Source organism: Maniola jurtina, chromosome 5 (genome assembly GCF_905333055.1).
Source record: "Maniola jurtina chromosome 5, ilManJurt1.1, whole genome shotgun sequence".
NCBI classification, from domain to species: domain Eukaryota; kingdom Metazoa; phylum Arthropoda; class Insecta; order Lepidoptera; family Nymphalidae; genus Maniola; species Maniola jurtina.
Genome location: NC_060033.1, coordinates 11,971,869 through 11,991,649, shown reverse-complemented (window position 1 = coordinate 11,991,649; position 19,781 = coordinate 11,971,869). Strand labels below are relative to the sequence as shown.

At 36.6% G+C, this 19,781-nt stretch overlaps 2 protein-coding genes across 2 annotated transcripts in view; one reads left to right on the top strand and one right to left on the bottom strand.

Moving 5' to 3' along the window:
- LOC123865794 overlaps positions 1 to 5,887 on the top strand; it is a 53,267-nt gene extending 47,380 nt beyond the window's left edge. The window contains exon 40 of the mRNA XM_045907028.1: positions 296 to 5,887. Within this exon, the coding sequence (XP_045762984.1) occupies positions 296 to 349 (54 nt within the window). The 3' untranslated portion in view covers positions 350 to 5,887. The remainder of the gene's footprint in view (positions 1 to 295) is intronic.
- Positions 5,888 to 6,392: 505 nt separating this feature from the next.
- On the bottom strand, positions 6,393 to 19,446 carry LOC123865542 (facilitated trehalose transporter Tret1-like). Its single transcript, XM_045906629.1, has 7 exons — positions 19,194 to 19,446; positions 10,339 to 10,568; positions 9,879 to 10,202; positions 9,491 to 9,626; positions 7,841 to 8,064; positions 7,522 to 7,707; positions 6,393 to 7,228 (listed from the first exon to the last, which is right to left on the bottom strand). Exons 1-7 carry the CDS (start codon positions 19,264 to 19,266, stop codon positions 6,971 to 6,973), a joined length of 1,431 nt encoding a protein of 476 aa, XP_045762585.1. The 5' UTR covers positions 19,267 to 19,446; the 3' UTR covers positions 6,393 to 6,970.
- Positions 19,447 to 19,781: the final 335 nt, after the last annotated feature.

The following is a 19,781-nucleotide window of genomic DNA, read 5'->3' as shown; positions in this document are numbered from 1 at the left end:
GGTAATTATTTTTAGTTGTTTTTTACACCTTATTTATTCTATTGAATAAAAAATGTTTTTTGCTTTTTGTTTGTAAATTATATTTATTTGAGGGCATATATTTAGTTGTCCATCCTTTTAAGCACTTTTTTATTTTTTTGTAATTTCATTTATTTCAGAGTTTGACATCTAGTGTTATCACATCATAAATATTGCTAAAGGTTTGTTTTTTTTTTTTCACTTTAATGTTGATTTTTTTTTTTTTTTGTGAAAATCATGGTGTATAGTTATTAAAATAAATGTTTTTTTTTTTCAGGATACTCCACCACCGCTACCTGCGCGTACGGGACACTATTTCCCGCGTACATAGCTCTAAACAATATTTATATATTATGTACTAATATGTTACTATATACCATACTGTCATACTGTATTAATATACGCTAGACTCTATTGAACTTCAATATTATGGGGTTTAGGTTTAATTTTTGTTGGGACATGATATAATATTATGTATTTCAACTCACCCCGTCTTGTTTTCAGTTAGTATTAATGTTCCACCCTCAATTAATTGGCTTTATTCATGCTTTAGAGTTACTCATAGAAATTGCGGACTAAGACAGATCACAGATATTTTCCGTATCATCAACAAAAGTATGCTAGTTTAATACAATATAAGTAGTCAGAAATGAATGGACAGACTGATATTAATGGATATAGTGAAAAATAGTACATCGTCACTTAGGTAATATCCCCTAAAAAAGCTAATGTGACGTACAGTACGCGGCAGTAAATATGTCAGTCAGATGTAATGTTATGTTTTGTCGTTGACTTGTCAGTTCAATGAGAAAGACGACGCTATACGAAGCCGATGCTGCCGATTATCTCTTTCTAATGCTCGATGTGTAATATATACTGTCGGGTACTGTACCTATAAAGGGTAAAATTATATTGCGTCGCTATCTTACTAAGGCGACGGTTCTGTAAATTAACCACTACATTGACCATAAAATTACGATTTTTTTTTACTAAACTCTCAAAAAATATAAAAATACATTTGATAGAGGCAAGAATGAGCGAAAATCTTTGGCAAGAATGTGTAGAGATGGCGCCATTTTAATTTTTAATCTCTTTAGTAGTTAAGGAAGTTATAATTTTTATATGAATTGTCAAATTAGGAAAAAATAGTTTAGATTTTAAAGTCGGATTGTATAAAAAGGAGATACTGAAATAGACGGTCATCGGAAGATCAATCTGGAATCGAATGGAATTAAAAAGTAAGTTGAATATATTTATGAGACAAAGATAAAGACGTTAAATTTTAAATTTTTGCATAATATTTATAGCTTTATGTAGGTACCTAGTCTCCTTTTAATTTCCAACGAAAGAATACCATATCGCTCTATCCCTTTCTTACCTTTTCTGTCTTCCATTAGTCAATTCCTTCCAAAATGTACAAAAATGTCAATTGCTACTTCCTTACCCATATCTCCTGTGTCTATTTTATTTATAAAATAACTTTTAATCTCTTAAAACTATGATTTTTTTTCTATTTTAATTTGGAATTATTTTATTCAATCTTAATCCTTCCATTTTAATCCATCAAAAAATGGTGTAATTTTATTTCTAAAAATATACCTACCTAAAAATAAATAATTCCTATTTTTCACCACTAATAAAGTCCCTGACTAACAGATTAATTGATATTAAAGACTGATTTTTATTTCAACCACTGAGTTGTGAAAATACCAAAATTTTATTCCAACCAAATTGTTTAGTTTAAAAAAGTGTTTGTAATGTACTGTGGCAGCTATTTGAAACAGCTAATTAATTATAATTAGGTCCTTATGAATTGGAAAGTGACTCCTGTTATAATAATACCTACAAAAAATTTCGATAAATCAAGCCATCCTTTTTAGCAGGGATGTAAAAATTGTGATGGTATATTTTTTTATCATTTTGAGTACGATAAATTCTTGTATACTGATTTGTTATATAATAATAATCAATCGTAAAACCATGAATGACCATAATTGGCATGAAAAATTGGCCAATTGAATCCATAGTTTAATCTGTATTGCGTTGCGTAGTGTCTTAACGGCTTAGAACAGCAGTATCAATAAATAAAATTAAATCGAGGCCACGTGACAATTCTGTATTATATCAAAATACATGAAACAGGTTAATTTAATTGCTTAACTGATAGATAAATCAAAATTATGATTATTATCTGTCTACTTACTACTTTACGTCCAAGGGCTTTGATTTTAAGCACATTTTACAACCGAGACTCATTGTTTATATTATTTTATCATTGTTTTTATTTCTTTTTTGTTAGTTTGTTGTTTTTATATAGTTAAGGTTTGGCACTTTAATTAAGTCATAATTCTTTTATTACTTATAATAATTAGAATTGTATTGTTTTAGAAATAGCTTCATATTTGAAAGAACCTAATCGCGTGGTTATGTATTGCTATCCTTTACAAAAACAATATTTCGGCCCATGATTATGCGATCTGTTATAACAGACCTTGGTATTTTTTACCAATGTTTATGTACTTAAAATATGTCTTGAAAATCTGTTTGTATATTTTGTAAAAAAATGTGTTTTCCTCAGAGTATACGGACTCTAGTTTTATGTAAAACTAACTCGTTTTTGTGGCGCTGAATGTAACAAAAATGCTCTACATAAATTCTATAAGTTATATAAATATAAATTTAAAAAAATGTATAAAATGCAAGTTAAAGTACCGTTTGACTGAGACGATCCATGTGGTGCGGGTTGTGGGAGGGTGACAGGGATGTCGAATTCCTTGATTTTACGTCAACTGTCACCTTCCCACAAGCCGAGCCGTTTCAGTGATACAGTCCGACAAGGCTCTTTTGGCACTTGAATGAGGGCGCTGTTGTAGCTTTAGTTCCAATTTTGGCCACGCGCCAAAAGAGCCTTGTCGGACTGTATGATAGATGTACGTCTAATGGTTTTAAACTTTTTTTAAATTGAATTGATAACTGCTCGGAAAATATTAAAAATATCTCGCAATTATAACACTCGCACACCACTTTTGGATGTTAAAACTGGCGAAGGTTATTTCGATCCCTGTACTAGGTATTCTATTAGCGTTACTTTGAGGGATCACCATATTATTTAAATTATTCTATGAAATTTTAGGCTAGTTTTTGGCATATCAGATTATTTTTAGTAATATATAAGTGCAATATTGGTATGGATAGGATTGTCTTGCCGGAAATGTGATGCGATTTTTTTTACCATAGATTATAATTTTTATCTTTTTTTTAATAGCTAGGCAATGTTATGAAATCATTTAGATTCAGCCCAAAGCATAATGTTACTATGGGATTGTATCTTATGACGTGCTAGATTTATCATTTATGTGATTAAAAAAATCTTAAAAAAAAAGTTTAAAAATTATATACTTAATTCTGAAATACAAAATTATCCACGTAGTTTTTGTTATTTTTAACTTAAACTTTTTCTGCTATTTATTTCGTTTACATTGTTAATATTATAATTATGTACAAAAATAGTAAAAAATATATTAATATGAATAAATATAGCATGTCATTTGAAAGTTATGTCTAGCACCTAAGTCTGTACTTATTTTAGAAAATATAGGTACATTTTTCCAGTTAAATCACTAAGCGTTAGATTTTATAAAACTACCCCCTCCCACAGATGAAAAACATATTTAACTATATCTGACCTATATTTGAAATCCATATTATAAGGTACATAGTATTTTATACCATAATAGATTTCATAATAAACGTAGGTTGTAGTATGTATGTCTATTCGTAAGATATAATATACTTACTATGATAGTAGGAAGCACAAAGTAAACACTCTGTTTCTATAATGTGTCATTTATATATACCTACCTACATAATAAGATTTTTTATGTGTTGTATACGTTAGGATCACGTATGTACATCATAATCAAGTATTTTATGCAGTGTTTTTGTATTTGTGTAAAAAACGCTTCCGACTGAGGCTGGTGAAAGGTGGTCTTGCTTTGTACTTAAAAAAATTGTAATTGGTGCTAATTCATTAGTACACAAATCTTTGACTAAGGCCGCGATAACACCTGTAAGTTTTACTTACGTAAGTAGTTTACGTAATTATTTGGCAACCAGTTTACTAATATAAATGTACTTAAGAGTGTTTGTTTACGTTAGTAAATTTGTCGTAAGTTATACATGTAAGCTACTCACGTGAGTAAAACTCACAGATCTAACCGCAGCCTAAAATATGAGTCTAAAAACCCATTTTCGCAAGAAATATTGTAATATCACTACTTTTAAGGTGCAAACAAACTGTGCTGTGATGTCGCAACGGATATTGGCACCGATTTACCGATTGAAGAATGCTTCTAGGGTCAGGATTCCAGAGTGTTGCGGCAGTTTAGTGTGCAATTCGTATTACCGTATTATATTGTTTATACTAGATGATGCCCGTGATTACGTGATTTTTTTAAATTCCGTGAAAACTGATTTTCAGGGATAAGAAGTAGCATATATCACTGTCCAGGTCTTTACCTATAATCTTGCAAAAAATCACGTAAATCCATTGCGGACCAATGGATTTACGTGATTTTTGCAGCGTGATTGATAGACAAATCAGTAAAACACATTTTACAACAAAATAAATGTTTAATAATAGGGATGACACAGGTCGCCTTCTGACAAATTACACGCCATGGCACAGCAATTTGTTTGCACCTTTATACCTATCAATTTAACTAGTTGAGGGAGTACAGCCGAATGAGCACCTCGGTCTATACTCTTTAATGTAATATTATTATGACGTTCGTCAGGCCTTTTTTTTTGTTGTTTTGTTTTTCCGGCCAAAAAATCATTCCTAGCTAAAGAGCGATTTGTAAGGTTGTGACTTCAACGAAAGGGGTTGAGTAGAGGATACCACGAGAAATATATTTATTTATTTATTAGTAGTAGAGTATTGCAAGGCTTCCTGTGCATGAAGCGGAGTCGCACCAGCGCCGGAACGGTTCAGTGTAAACAAATAAAAATAGCATATGAGCCGTATAATCGCCGCACGGGCCTAGTGCGGTGAATTCGTGTACACTTTTATTCGTGGTAGCGGTGTCTGTGGCAGTGGTGGGATGGTTGAATTTTAATTTGTTTACACTAACTTACGGTTGAGACATGGTCTTACCGAGACATAGTCGGTAACTATTGAGCCTCTTAAGAAAGCTTAGAATCACTCAGCGGGCGATGGAGAGAGCTAGGTATGCTTGGAATTTCTATACGGGATCAGATCAGAAATGAAGAGATGCATTGGAGAACTATAGTAACTGACATAGTTCGACGGGTTGCGAAGCTAAACTCTGAAGTGGCAATGGGCAGGGCAGGGCACATAGTTCGAAAAACAGATAGGTAGACGTTGGAGCCCCAAGGTACTAGAATGGTGACCTCGCCGTCGGAACACCCCCACTAGGTGGCCAGATGACATCAAACGAGACGCCGGGAGCCGCTGGATTAGGGCGGCGCAAGATTGTGATGTGTGGAAGTCCTTACAAGCGACCTATAAGGGGTTATTAGACGTCTATGGGTTGATGATGATGAACTTGCGGTGCGGCTCCGATTTCATTTACAGGAAGCCTAACACGAGGCTGACATGTATAGAAGATACTTTGACTTCGCTCAGACTTAAGTTTCAGTTGAAACGGACAGATTTATGTCAGCGATATAACGCTGTCTCGTTTTAACAGTGTCAGTCTGAGAAAAGTCAAAGTCCGCTCTATAAATCTCAGCCTGAATACCTAACAGAGGGCAAAGTGAGACCGTCTTTCTAGACGAGGCTTGTAACCAACATCTTTGATAATGTAAGGACTGTGTCATTACAAATAAACATTCCATTGCTTGTGAACTCTTCTTTTATTTCGAACTACCTACAGCAAACCTTTCTAAACTAAACTGACACATAGGTCTAAACCTAGTGTTATTCTTTTTTCGTAGGGAGTATTATAAAAGAGATAGCAATACATTTAGAACTGTCATTTATTGATTAGAGTTGTACAACAAAATTAGCCACTTAGAAGCAATCCACGAGCTCAAGACCGCCTGCCTACCACAGGTCCTATAATAATATAGTAAAAAATCGGTCAAGTGCGAGTCGGGCTCGCACAGGAAGGGTTCCGTACCATCGTACGAGGAATAACTTTTTAATTTATTTAAATTATCCTGGTGGCTTATTTTTTTTAGTATTTGTTGATATAACGGAAATAGCACGTTCTATGAAAATTTCAGGTCTCCACCAATGGTTCACGAGATACATACAGCCCGCTGACAGAGAGACGGACAGACAGACAGCGGAGTCATAGTAATAGGGTCCCGTTCGAACTGGGGACCCGAAAAAATGAAAAATGTTTTAATTTAAATAGTATTTTATTATCACCAGTCTTTACAGTATCGGATACTGAGTTTGATGGTTTATCACATCAAGTGTAGAAAAAATAGGTTTTTCAGAAAATGCTTTTTGAAACAAATTTTCAACCAGTAGGTATATTATAAATTTCGCCTTGTACAGTAATTATGCTCTAATGTAATGCGTTCAGCACTATCAATAAGATCTACAAGTTATATTTTTTTTAAATATTAAGTATTTTACCTAAGTATTAATATATCTACAATCTACATCTAGTTAAATTAGGTCCGGTCCGTCATGAGTCATGCATGACTCGCAGCATAAGTTTTTTAATAAGGTAAGTAAAATCCATCGCGATCGTATCGCAAGTTAAATGAGTATTTTAAATGGAACCTCTATTTTACGATACCTCAGCAATCCAATGTTTTTATAGGTATTGAGGGCGGTTACGCACTCATCCGATCCGAGTCTAGTAAAACTACTTCATGCAAGAAATCCTTTCTTGGCAAGAACCATGAATGGATTTTCAGAAATACCCCTCGAATGAAACCGGGGCTGGTCAGCTCTAAATATATTCAATACACTCTAAAGTCTCGTAACATGGGCTTCCAAATCTTTCTCCTTCTTCCCGCCAAATTCCGCGTAGATCTCTTCGATAGTTCTCCTCTTGGTCTCCGGGACGCAGAAGGCGATGTAAACCGTGCTGATTAGGCACACCCCGGAGAAAATCCAGAAGATGAGATAGAGGCCAACACTGGTGGCCAGGGGTTGGAACACTCGCAGCTCTATTGAGACTATTGCACAGGCGAATGCTGTGACGATTGATGTGACTGTGCCTCGGTACTGGAAAATTAAACGATGTTATGAAAGTCATCCTCACCCACATCCCATTGTGCACCTACAGTTGGATATATCTTTTTTAAGTAGCGCTAAATGGAGTACCTACAATACTCAAATGAACATCACCTGTTAAAAATCTTTACCCCTGTGCCTGCCTTAGCTATAAGAGCAAAAGTATCCATTGCATAGGATTTATTATTTTTATGGATAAGGCTTCTCCACAGTTGTGCTGTGGTACAGGTACTTACTCTTGATCATAAAAATTAGAAGAAATAGGTAGTTAGGAACGTACTTACCTGGAAGGAGAACATCTCAGTCATAACCACGAAGGGCACAGGTTGCAAGCCAGCCGCGTCACAGTAGATGCACAGGCACAGCGCAAGCACGGGCAGCCAGGCGTGCGAGCCCGAGCTCACGGCGAACCACGCTCCTAGCGCGCCCAGAGCGAGCCCTGATACGAAGCACGTGGTGCCAAGGAGAGGCTGAAAAGAATACATTCTGAGTAAAAGATGGATAAATGATGTATTTTATATCATTTATTAATCTTTTGCATCTATTACGTGATAGGCTTGCACTTGATGTCAGATTGTAGATTTTAAATACATAATAGCAAACCTTTCGTCCCGTCCTCTCCACTAAACTAGAAGCAGTACAAGACCCCACAAGCTGCACAGCTCCCAGCACGGCTGCTTGCTGGTTGGCGGTCAGTACCCACCCACCGCTCGCTTGGCTGAAAATGAGCGATGCGAAGTGTAGGACCGCCAAGCAGCCGCACAGCTCTCGGGCGAGGGTTATTGCCATGGTTATCCTGAACGCGCGGAATGTGTTGCGGTCAGATACTGGGAAAATAAAATAAAAAAATCGGTCAAGTTTGAGTCGGACTCGTACACGGAGAGTTCCGTGTTATCGTACAATAGTAATATACCTTTTTAATTTTTTACAATTTTCATAGCGGCTATTTTCAAATTTTTATTATTTCTCGTTATAGTGACAATAGAAATACACATTCCCTGAAAGTTTCAAATCTACATGTTACGGTTCACGAGATACAGCCCGTTGACAGACAGAAGGACGAACAGACAGCGGAGGAGTAATAGTAGGGTAAGTACCGTTGGCAGCGCTGATTTTTTACCTAAGTACCTACTTCTAATAAGTTAAGTTCAGTTTATGTAAGTATTTCTAATGAGTTCAGTATCAGTTAAGTGCTGATAAGTTACCTATTCACCTCAAAACCCAAATCGAGGTAATGTTGCCCTATATTAGAGCAGGTTCTCAAAATAGAACAACCCGTGTTACCAGTCGTCACAGTTATGTTTACCAAAGCAAATTGGTAAACCTTCACTTCCGAAGCACTTAGATGCATAAACATACAGCTAGCTGTCTCGTTAGTTACTGCGATGGGAGACCCTTGGTACGTAGTTGTTTAGCGAGCACTTGTGGTACCGTTACAGTTTGTTCAGTGTTACTGTGAGTCAACAGATCGGATTGTGTGGAGACAATGGATTTTTGCGAATCGAATAGTTACCATGTTAGATAGCTAACAATGAAATTCATCGTCAAGATGAGGGCTTCTTTAGGGAACGATTCAGACGACATATGTCGTATTCAACCTTAATGCATTGGATGATGAAATGAGATGCAGTACCTACTTACTATAGGTAACTGCCCCGCTGCAATATTCAAAATCCAAATAAGGAACAGACTTTGTTCGTATGGAAAAAGAACTCCCCAGGAGCTCGCTAGGAAATAGAGTAAACGAAGGATTTTTATCCCTGATCCTTAAGCTTGATCGAGTAGGTAGCTATATCAATGCCTTAGCCCTCAATTTAACTTTAAATCGGCCAAAATTGTATCGAGATATCAAATCACAATATTTTCCTGAACATTATGCACGGACATTAACTTAAAAGTTTTCACTAGAGCTATACAATTAGAGCGGTTACGCACTCATCCGATCCGAGTCCGTGAAAATACGAATATAAAAAACTCGGGCTGAACTCGGATATTATCCGATCTCTAATCGAAGTCCAAGCCATTCAGTGGACATATTTGACATATCTACGTCATATTATGTCCGGGCGATTTAAAATCGAAGCACATCCAAGATATTCTCACGGCTGACGGAGAGAACTCAGATAATGGAAGTCTAAGCTAGTGCACGTGAGCTACCATACAAATAGTTCTATGAGTACTTCGGGACGTATTTTCAGGGATTCGGATCGGAGTGCGTAATCCCCCTTACCCTACTAATCCCCCTTACCCTACCTAGAGTCTTCAGTGTGGTGAAGAACTTTCCATTGTTGGTCTGCTCGAGCTCCAGCAGTAACAGCTGCAACTCCGTGTCCACCACTGCATCAGAGGTCTGCCGGCAGCGCAACCACGCTAGTGCTGATCTGGCTTGCTGCAAGAGTAACAGGCATAAAAATCTGCTTACTTATAATGCTGTTAAATTTGGAGCTACCTAGATTTTTAAATTCTCGTCTATTGAGCTTTTCAAATTAAAAAACAGAAAAATATCTTTGATGAGCCTATATTTCATTGATCTGTTTAAAACCATTCCATATCCACTTTTTTTTAAAGTTACCATAAGTTGGTTGATTTCAAAACCAGAGTTGTAAACGAATATAATAAATAGGCCTTATGTTTGACGCACCTCCACTTTTCCACTCTTCAACAAATACGAAGGAGTTTCAGGCATAGCAGGAAACAGCAGCAAATGCACCAACGGGATCGCCAAGCAGATCCATAACGTCGCGTGATAACATAAGTATTCCCCTAATATATAAACCATTAGGTTCCCCAAATTCTGGCTCAGTACTACTAGGCTGCCGAGTGTCCCTCTTATGGAGTCCTCGCTGATTTCTTTTATGTACAGAGGAGTGACGACGTAGGAACCGCTCACTCCGAGACCAATGATAGCTCGAGCTGTGATGAGGGCCCATGTTTCAGTAGAGTAGAGTTTCAGTCCCCAGCAGACCTGTAAAATCCAGAAAATTAAGGACAGGCCTGGTCACTAAATCCTTAAAACCCGATTAGGGGTAGGAGATATAAAATCAAACAAATAGCCCGCTTTCATCTTAGATATTCAGTCAAAGGCGAACCAAAAAACTTACTGCCATTGAAAATGATGTAAGCATCAGTGCTTTCTTCCGTCCATAGTTATCCACTATGTACCCAAACAGGAACACTGCTGGGGTCCCCACTAGGTAGGCCACTGATGCCATCCAAGATATGACGTCAGGATGTACTGGTTCCGCAGCAGGAGTCTCTTTGGACATCAGTCGTGGACCCATTGGTGAAAGCCACCCGACTGCAGTGCCGTATGAAAATACTGGGAGAACCACTGCGAAAAAACAAAAGTCATGTTTAAGTAGGTAGGTATAAATTATCCTCAAAAATATGCTAGTTTATCTTAAATTATGTGTTTTAAGTAGGTATATTTGCATTTTGTGCGGTTGACCACCCCCGGCTTATAAATATAAATCTTCTTCATTCCTTACCCAGTGAGAATTTCGAAAACTCTGACTTTATTCACTATATATACAATATAAAATGAATGCAATGTCCAAAACTTCAGCTTTCTAGATCCAACGGTTTTAGGCAGGGCGTTGGTGAGTCAGTCTGTGAGTTGGGACTTACTTAAAATTCAGTAGTGTGCAGGGGTGAAGAAATCATAGAAATAGATTAATTTCGAATTGTATGACTAATTTTAAAGCTTTACCTAGGTATGTCTTCAGGATCATGAATATACAGTTAAAAGTTATATAGACAATAAACCCTAATCAAACGTAAAATCAGTTCTTTTGTTCAATCAATCACATCAGTTGATGAAAGAAGTTAGCAACAATGTAAATTGTAAACATGTCTTAATGAAAACGTGGAACTGGCGTACTTTTGACCTTACATTGGAAGAAGCACGGGTATCAAATGAACATGTTTGATTGCTGCAGATCAAATTAATTGTTCCGCAAATAGGTATCGAGTCAAAAACATATTGCATAAGGAGCTTTATTAAAATTGCGTAACTGTTGTCAATAGAGCGTAGGTAGACCGACTGATCTGGAATTGGTTAGAAAATGGGAAAATTTTTGTAGCATGAGACCGAGGACCGTCTCCAAAAAAAAACCATTCGCGTTATATACAGTCGTCAAATGTCTTTGAAAAAAAAGCTAAAGAGCTGGATTTCGCGATTTCTTTCCTAGATGGAGGATCCATTGACGAGTCTTCATCTCAACCATTCTCCAGTCAAGTGCCGAGCACGTGCCTCTTCTTAGATTCAGAAGGGTTTAGGGCTTACCTTAGGTTATAATTAGTCCACCACGCCGGCAACTACAGATTGACCATCTATTAAAATATAATACCGCCAGCAAAATGAATAAATGGTCTCTACTCTGTAATCTTATCTAAATAATAGGCATTAATCATTTGATTCATTACTAGAGTTGGTACCTATATAACTGGGTATAAAACTGCTTTGAATCAAAGCGACGCGATCAATTCAATGCAAGTTCAGATCAATTGGTCAAAGAACCGACTCAGCAACAGATGTTTGCCTTCATCGGATTTCACGATGCTTCTAGAAAGAGGTGTTTTAGCGATAAGATCTAATTGAAGGAATAAAGGCGAAGCTCTTTTACTCGTAAAGCTCGTTTAGTTTAGTAGCAGCCCACTTTCTGACATTACGCGATTCGAACTTAGCGCTTGGTTGCGATCTTGCCTAATTTGCCGTCTTAATATGTCTAATACGGACCCTAAAAAGTGGTTAAAACTGCAAAAATACTTAGTTTTTAAGTTATCGCCAGAAAGTTTTTGAAAACTAATGTTTTTAAAAATAATGTTACGTAGAACACAGTTTTTAAGGTTGGTTGGCAGGTAGGTATGTAGCAAAGTTTTTTAGAAACATCAGCTGTTCTCAATCGGCTTATGTACCTACCTACCTAAATTGCTGAGTAATTATTTATTAAAAGTTGTGATTTAATATTCATCAACATCTGTCAAGTTCAGTGTCCTTCTAATTGAAGCTGACGTAACGAGAGGAATGCGTTACCTATCCTAATGTATTGAACAATAAGCTCTAAGTTTGTAACTAGGCCAAGTTTAGAAAACACAAGTTATTTATTTTTAGATACTGCTATTGATATTAAATACCTATTACTTACACTTTTTTTAGCCCCTGACTGCGATCTCTCCTGCTAAGTAGGTAGGTAATTATGCAGTCTAAGATGGTAACGCTAACTTGGCAGAGGCATGGGAGTTTTTGTTACAACCATATGTACCCCATTACAACAGCTCGATTGTGGTAGAATAACAGCTACAATGTCACGATCACAATCACCTCAGATTAGTTGGCAACAAGAATAGCATAGCCAATAACAGCCATTGCGATTGTAATAATGATTGATGCAAGTTTTACGGGTCCAAACTACTGGTTTCTTTTCTACACGGCATTGTACTTGAACGCTAAACCGCTTGGTTGCACGGCTTTTTCAATAGGGTAACTTGCCAAGGCCGTAGCCTCTTACCAGATCAGACCAGAGACAATTGAGAAATTACAAATTCCCAAATTGCCTCTGTCGGGAATCGGATCCCCGACCTCCTTCTTTTAAGGTCACTGCGCGGGGTGGTCGTCAACACTCTACAGGACACTGAATAAGAAAGATCGCACACGGCAACGATCAAGAACCGCAAAACTCAAGAGAAGATCGAAAACGATAGGCACTCATGTGTATTTTTACCCGACTGCGGCAAAGCCAAAAGGAAGGGTTATGATTTTAGCACTCTATGTATGTATGTATGTGTGTATGTTTGTATCCAATTTCTATGTGTTCCACCGTAGCGCCTAAACTACTGGGCCGATTTTGATGAATGAGGTGTCAATCGATTCGTCGTGAAGGTCTGGGTGACATAGGCTACATTTTACTTATACGAAAAAAATTGACCTAGACGGATATTACACAAAAAAAAAGTGGGGGTCTCCAAAATTTTTTTTTGGTATTGTATCGAGTGGGGTGTCAAATGAAAGAGGAAAAAATTCTGAGTTCATAAATATAAATGTACTACAACATTAAAGTATAGCAAGCGACAGAAAAACAATTTTAATATGATATTTCAGCGTTTATTAAGACGATCGCAGTCGGGTTTTAGTTTTCAACTTTATTCAATAGGTATGGATAATGAGGTTGTTAGGTAGGTACCCCAAAACTGTAACTTGTCTTCCCGTCGAAAATCCTTCAGTGCCTATATAAACCGCGCAGTCTTTCCAGTGACTGTAATGAAAATGAGACAAGAAAAAACATTCGACTCCACTTTACGGATACCCTAAAAAAATATTTTTATCGTGATTTTATTTTTACCACTTTGTCCACCCATACCTACCAAATTACAGCTTTCCAGTAAGTTATGAGGCTACTTAGTTAGTATAGTACCTACTAACTGTAGGTATTTAATGTAGGTATAGGTTTTGGTAAACATCCAAAGTTCCAATTGATTAAATTGTTTGTCGTGTAACGTGTTCGATTATGAAATATTTGGTTCGATTTAATGGGCCACGAATTGTTTGAGGCAAAGGTACCTTTGATAACAATGATTTACGTACATAGATATTATGTATACGTAAGAATGGCGTGTTTTATGTTATTAAAATAAAATAGAAATAATAACAAGTGTAAATTAAAAATTTATAACACCCCCGACGATCCAAAGTATTTGAGTTTTCCAAAACATCATTTTCAAATAAATAATTATGTATTTAGGCAACGTCCATCTTGACAGCTTGACATTTGTCTATTGACATAATATTATGAACCTAACGGTTATCTAACCTTCTTTTCTACAAGAAAACTAGAAAAGAGCTGATAACTCTTAAACGGCTGAACCAATTTTTTTAGATTATAGCTAAGAACACTCTCGATCAAGCCACCTTTCAAACAAAAAAAACTAAATTAAAATCGGTTCATTCGTTTAGGCGCTACGATGCTACAGACAGATACACAGATACACAGATACACAGATACACAGACACACAGATACACAGATACACACGTCAAACTTATAACACCCCTCTTTTTGGGTCGGGGGTTAAAAAGAGTTTGCACCAATCCGCAAAAATAAAAGTAATCATAAATAGATACATCAAAAGTCTAGACTACAATCAATTCTAAATTAATGAATACCTACCTAATGATTAATTAAGTAATTTCCTTTGGATTTTCCTTTGGTCAGTACACATAATATAAGTATCACACGATAAAAGAAAATCTGGGTTCAATTCCCGGAAGGGTCGAGGAATTTATAATATTAGGGGGTCGTAATATTAGGTAGATGGAGTCTAGTAAGGTGGGATTACTTCGACAGCGCTATAGTTACCAGCATACAGCTGGGTCTAGAACCTTGAGCTTTCTAGCTTGGATTCCAGTAAAAAAGAGCCCATATATACAATATATTTTGGAAATTTGTCGTTCCTTAAAATTGAAGAACATCTTGATATTTAAGAACACTATGAAATCCAAGAGCATACTGAAACTACGAAATTCTACCATGTAGGTAAAAATAAATACCTGCATAAGGTAATACTGACCCCTACTATTAGACCTAATCTTCAGGTAATAGGCAATTGTACCTACTACATAATAACTCCCAGATATGATTTAATTGCACTTTTTATACCACTTTACCAGGTAAAACCTGTTTCTTGTCTGGTGGGAGGCTTCGGCCGTGGCTAGTTACAACCCTACGGCAAAGCCGTGCCGGCAAGCGATGTAGCGTTCCGGTATGTTGCCACGTACAAAGTACAAACCAAAGGAGTGTGGATTTAATGAAAACTGCCATATCCCCTCCAGATTAGCCCGCTTCCATCTTAGATTGCATCATCAGTTACCACCAGGTGAGATTGCAGTCAACGGCTAACTTCTATCTGAATAAAAAATAAATAATAAAATCACCCGAGCCAGGGGTTGTAAATCATTTTGTTTTCGTCGCAAGTCGGGTGAAATTCTGCTGCGTCCATTCACCCTCACCTCAGTAGAGCACGCAATGTAAACAAATCAATTGCAGGAGTACAGAGACTACACAATGTGTTTATTCGCTTAATGAGCCTGTGTTTGCGCACTACTTTATATCACGAAGTTATTTTGATGATCATTAAATTCATTAAGAAATGGGGCAGGTTCGCGGTATTGAATATCTCTGTGACGTTTTACCTGCCTTCCTACCGTAGCCATAGCTAGGGATTTTTTATTTATTTATTCTGATACAAGTTAGCCCTTGACTACGAGCCCACCTAATAGTAAGTGATGAAGATGGTGCAGTCTAAAATGAAAGCGGTCTAACTTGGAAGGAGTGTGGCAGTTTCGCATCGGTTTCTACACGGCATCGTACCATACCGGAACGCTAAATCGCATAGAAAATATATATTCCCAAATTGCCCCCGCTATAGTAAGTTTATAGTAAGTTCCCAAATAGTGAGTTTTAATACCGTAGATTGTTGATCACTATCATTCACCGCTACACTACCGAGCACGGATCTCTTCTCAAAATGAGAAGGATTTGGCCATGAAAAGCATCACAGCTAAGCAGAATGCTGATTCGATTCCCTCCACACAAAATCTTACGGAATAAAGAAACACTTCTATGGTGACACACACACTACAGAGACAGTCAATCAAAATATGGGACTGCTGCAGCTTTCGCCCGTATATGCACTTTACCGAGAAAATATTCTTAAGAAACTGCCTACGCGCTGTCTATTTCGTTACAGAAATAACGGCCATAATGCCTATCATACATTTTTATGGGACAATATAGGTAGATTCTCGTTGCTTTGCGTAGGTTTGATTTCTACTTAGACCTACCTACCTACCTACTAACTTTATCTATTAATCTATTATAACTTTTGACATTCATTCGTATTTTTTAGTGCTCCGAACTTCAAAAGCAAAATCGGAACCCTTATAGGATCACTTTGTTGTAGGGTCTGTCTGTCCGTCTGTCGTGTCTGTCAAAAAAACCTATAAGGGCACCTACTTCCTGTTGTCTAAGAATCATTAAATTTGGCAGTTAGGTAGACCTTATAGCACAAGTAAAGGAAAAAATCCGAAAAACCTTGATTTCTGGTTACTTCACCAAAAAAAAAAAAAAAAATTAAAATGTATTCATGGAAAAATAATTAATTAGTATTTTCAATTTTCAAAGTAAGATAACTATACCAATTGTGCGGTATCATATGAAAGAAATTTACCTGTATATTCTAAAACAATTTTTTATTTTTATGAATTTAATAGTTTTTGATTTATCGTGCGAAATGTCTGAGAAAATACCCGAGTACGGAACCCTCGGTGCGCGAGTCTGACTGGCACTTAGCTGGTTTTTTGAGTGGCCGTTATTGCAGGCTTATATTATGATTATGATGCCTATTAATTTTATGTTCTCGCGTCTGTACCGATCTCAAGCTTGCAGGGAAGCTTTCTCGTAGCTAAAGCTTGGAGATATTTGTTTCACACCTAAAGAAGCAGACGTAACGGAACGTTCAGATACAATTACGCGATCAAATGTACGGAGTTAAAAGTTTCGAAAGCAACTTTTCTAGATTCCGAAAAGCTTCCAATCAAATCGCCAATTCTAAAAGCTGGTTTATTAAACGAGCTTATAAATTTAACCTAGTAAGCATTTCTGCAATAACCTGAGGTAAATATTCAAAAGATTCTTCTACTTAATCATTTAAACCTGTACCTATTTGTAGTATAAAATACTAGCTGATGCCCGCGACTTTGTTCGCGTGGATATAAGTCTTTTTAAATCCCGCGAGAGCTCTTTTATTTTCCGGGATAAATAATAGCCTATGTGTTGATCTATTGAAACGAAGAAAATCAATATTATAGAATCGAAGATTATTTCAATGACAAAAGAGCGTGGATTTGACCTGCAGCTCGCTCCAGCAATGTGCAGGGTTTCAATTACTTTTGTACATGGCATAATATTGTATATCAAATCTTTGAAAAGAGCAATCGTCGAGTTTCTTGCTGGTTCTTCTCGGTAGGAAAGGCATTCCAAACCAGTGGTAGACGCTTTTGACGATTTAAAAGTAGGTACTGGTAAAAGTCTAATTGAATATAAATATTTTGAATTCGAATTTGAATTGTATCTAATCCATAGACCTACGATTTTTCGTGATCTAATCTATCTCCATTTCAAATTTCAGCCAAACTTAAACACATACACCTACACACACACACACATTCACACACACATACTCGTATACTTAGATATAAACTTTTGCCTTTATAATATTAGTGTGATCATTTCTATAGTATTATCAAAGTAAAATCTTATTTCAAAGCTGCATAAAGCTCGTCTTAATATCTAAATGATGTTTAAATCGGTTTGTGACAGCTTTTTAATAGCAGGCAGCGCGCATGCGGCGCGGGCGCGTTATTACAGTCTCTACCTTCTTTCTGTGTAATTTATGGTAAGTGCAGTATTTTCCAGGAAAATGAGAAAGCATTTGCCTACTGAGAATGTGCAACATTTAAATTATATTATGATTAGCAGAGTCGGATGACAATATTATAGGATAGGTAGGTACTTATATTTAAAAGTAGATGATGCTCGCGACTTCGTACGCGTGCATTTGGTTTTTTTTAATCCCGTGGGAACTCGTATGATTTCCCTGGGATCCAATTTCTGGGATGCAAGCTACCTCTGTACCAACCTTTAAGAATCCAGTGGGAACTCTTTGATTTTGGGGATAAAAAGTATGTCTGCTACGTTTTCACGGCTTAACCGCTGAACCGATTTTGATGAAATTTGGTACAGAGTTAGCTTACATCCCGGGGACCGACATAGGCTACTTTTTATACCGGAAAATCAAAGAGTTCCTACGGGACTCTTAAGAATCTATCCGTTAAAACGATTTATATGTTTGGTACAGAGGTAGCTTACGTCCCGGAAATTAACTTCGGCAACTTTTTATCCCGGAAAAACAGAGTTCCCACGGGATTTTTAAATAAACCTAAATCCACGCGGACGGAGTCGCGGGCATCATCTAGTTGATGATAATTAAGAGACTGTTCCAAGTGCCACCTTCCTGCGTTATAGCGGACCCGAACCTCACAATTTTAAACTAACAGCCAATGAGCCCACCTAAGTAGGTAGAGGTACGTACTTCCGCTATAACTTTTCAAAATGATAGGTAGTTTGTAGAATATTATGCTAGTTGCAAAAATACGTAAAGGTTACCATAATATTACATTGTGGTTGGGATTGAGTCGATAAGACAAGCGCAAATAATACAGTAGGTACCTAAACAATAATTGAATCGGTCATTTCAAAAACCGCAGCCACTCAATTGAATACTTCAGGAATCAAGAAAAACTCTTTCATGCACAAGCAAAATTCCGAAGGACTTTTTTATGGTTGAATACAGTGTTTTGAACTTTGTGAAATTGAAACATAACGTTATCTTTATAATTTATGATTTTTTTTCATTGAAAATATTACAATAAAAATTAAAGTTAGCCTTGTCTAATTACTATACAAATCATGCACGCGTGGAATATTGCCAAGAATACTGGCTGCATTTCGGCGCTAGACAGCCAGGCTGATCCGTTGCGCAAAAAAATGAGCCAGCCCTTCTGTCACCCCATGAGGCAATAAATTAAAAAAAAAATCACTAAACGGTTGATAGAGGAACGGATAAGATGCGATTTACAGCAAAAAAAAAGTTTTTGAGAAAAGCTTGACTTTGCGGTTTTTGAATTTGGAACAGGCTTTCGAATAACAAACCGCATTCAAATCGGTTTATCCATTTGAGTGCTACACTTGAAACTCTTGAAAGTTATGATATATTCTATTACTTACAGCTGTTTTTTCGTTAAAAGTCATATAGGTACTTAGAAAATATTTTAATAAAAAATATTTAAAATAAAATCTATCTCCCAGTTAAAAAAGAAAATACATTGTAAATTAAACTTACTCAAAATAGCGACCATAACTTGATTAACTTTGCTGCCTTCGGAACAATATTTTTTCACTGTGTTCTTTAACATTTTAATTTTTTATTAATATCACAGCGGTATATAAATAAGCTTTGCACTTAAATAAATAAAACAGCTTTATTAAAATTATAAGTTACGAAAAAAATTACGAAGACGCGCGGGCGTGCGCGCCTGGACCCGTATTCTTATATGAAATGAGAATAGATGTTTTGGACGAACGTACGACAAACATACGAAACAACCCAACGTCTGGTTCGATATAGTTTTCTTGACTATCACGACAACGAAACGATTCATGTGCCTGATTCCCAATAGGGCTGTCAGGGATAAGATATTTAAGATCTGGATATGGCAGTTTCGGGTATGAATATGATGTGAACGTAATACGGATAATTTAAATTATGGATAGGTAGGTAGACTATCTTGCGGTGCGGTGGTAAAATGGTGAAGATCGAAATGGACAAGATCGTAAAGTTCCTGTGCAAAGAGTCATTTATTCAAATTGGGTACTATTATACTCTTTCTGATTGTCAATCAATGATGTAGTGGTGGTAATTAATTACGTT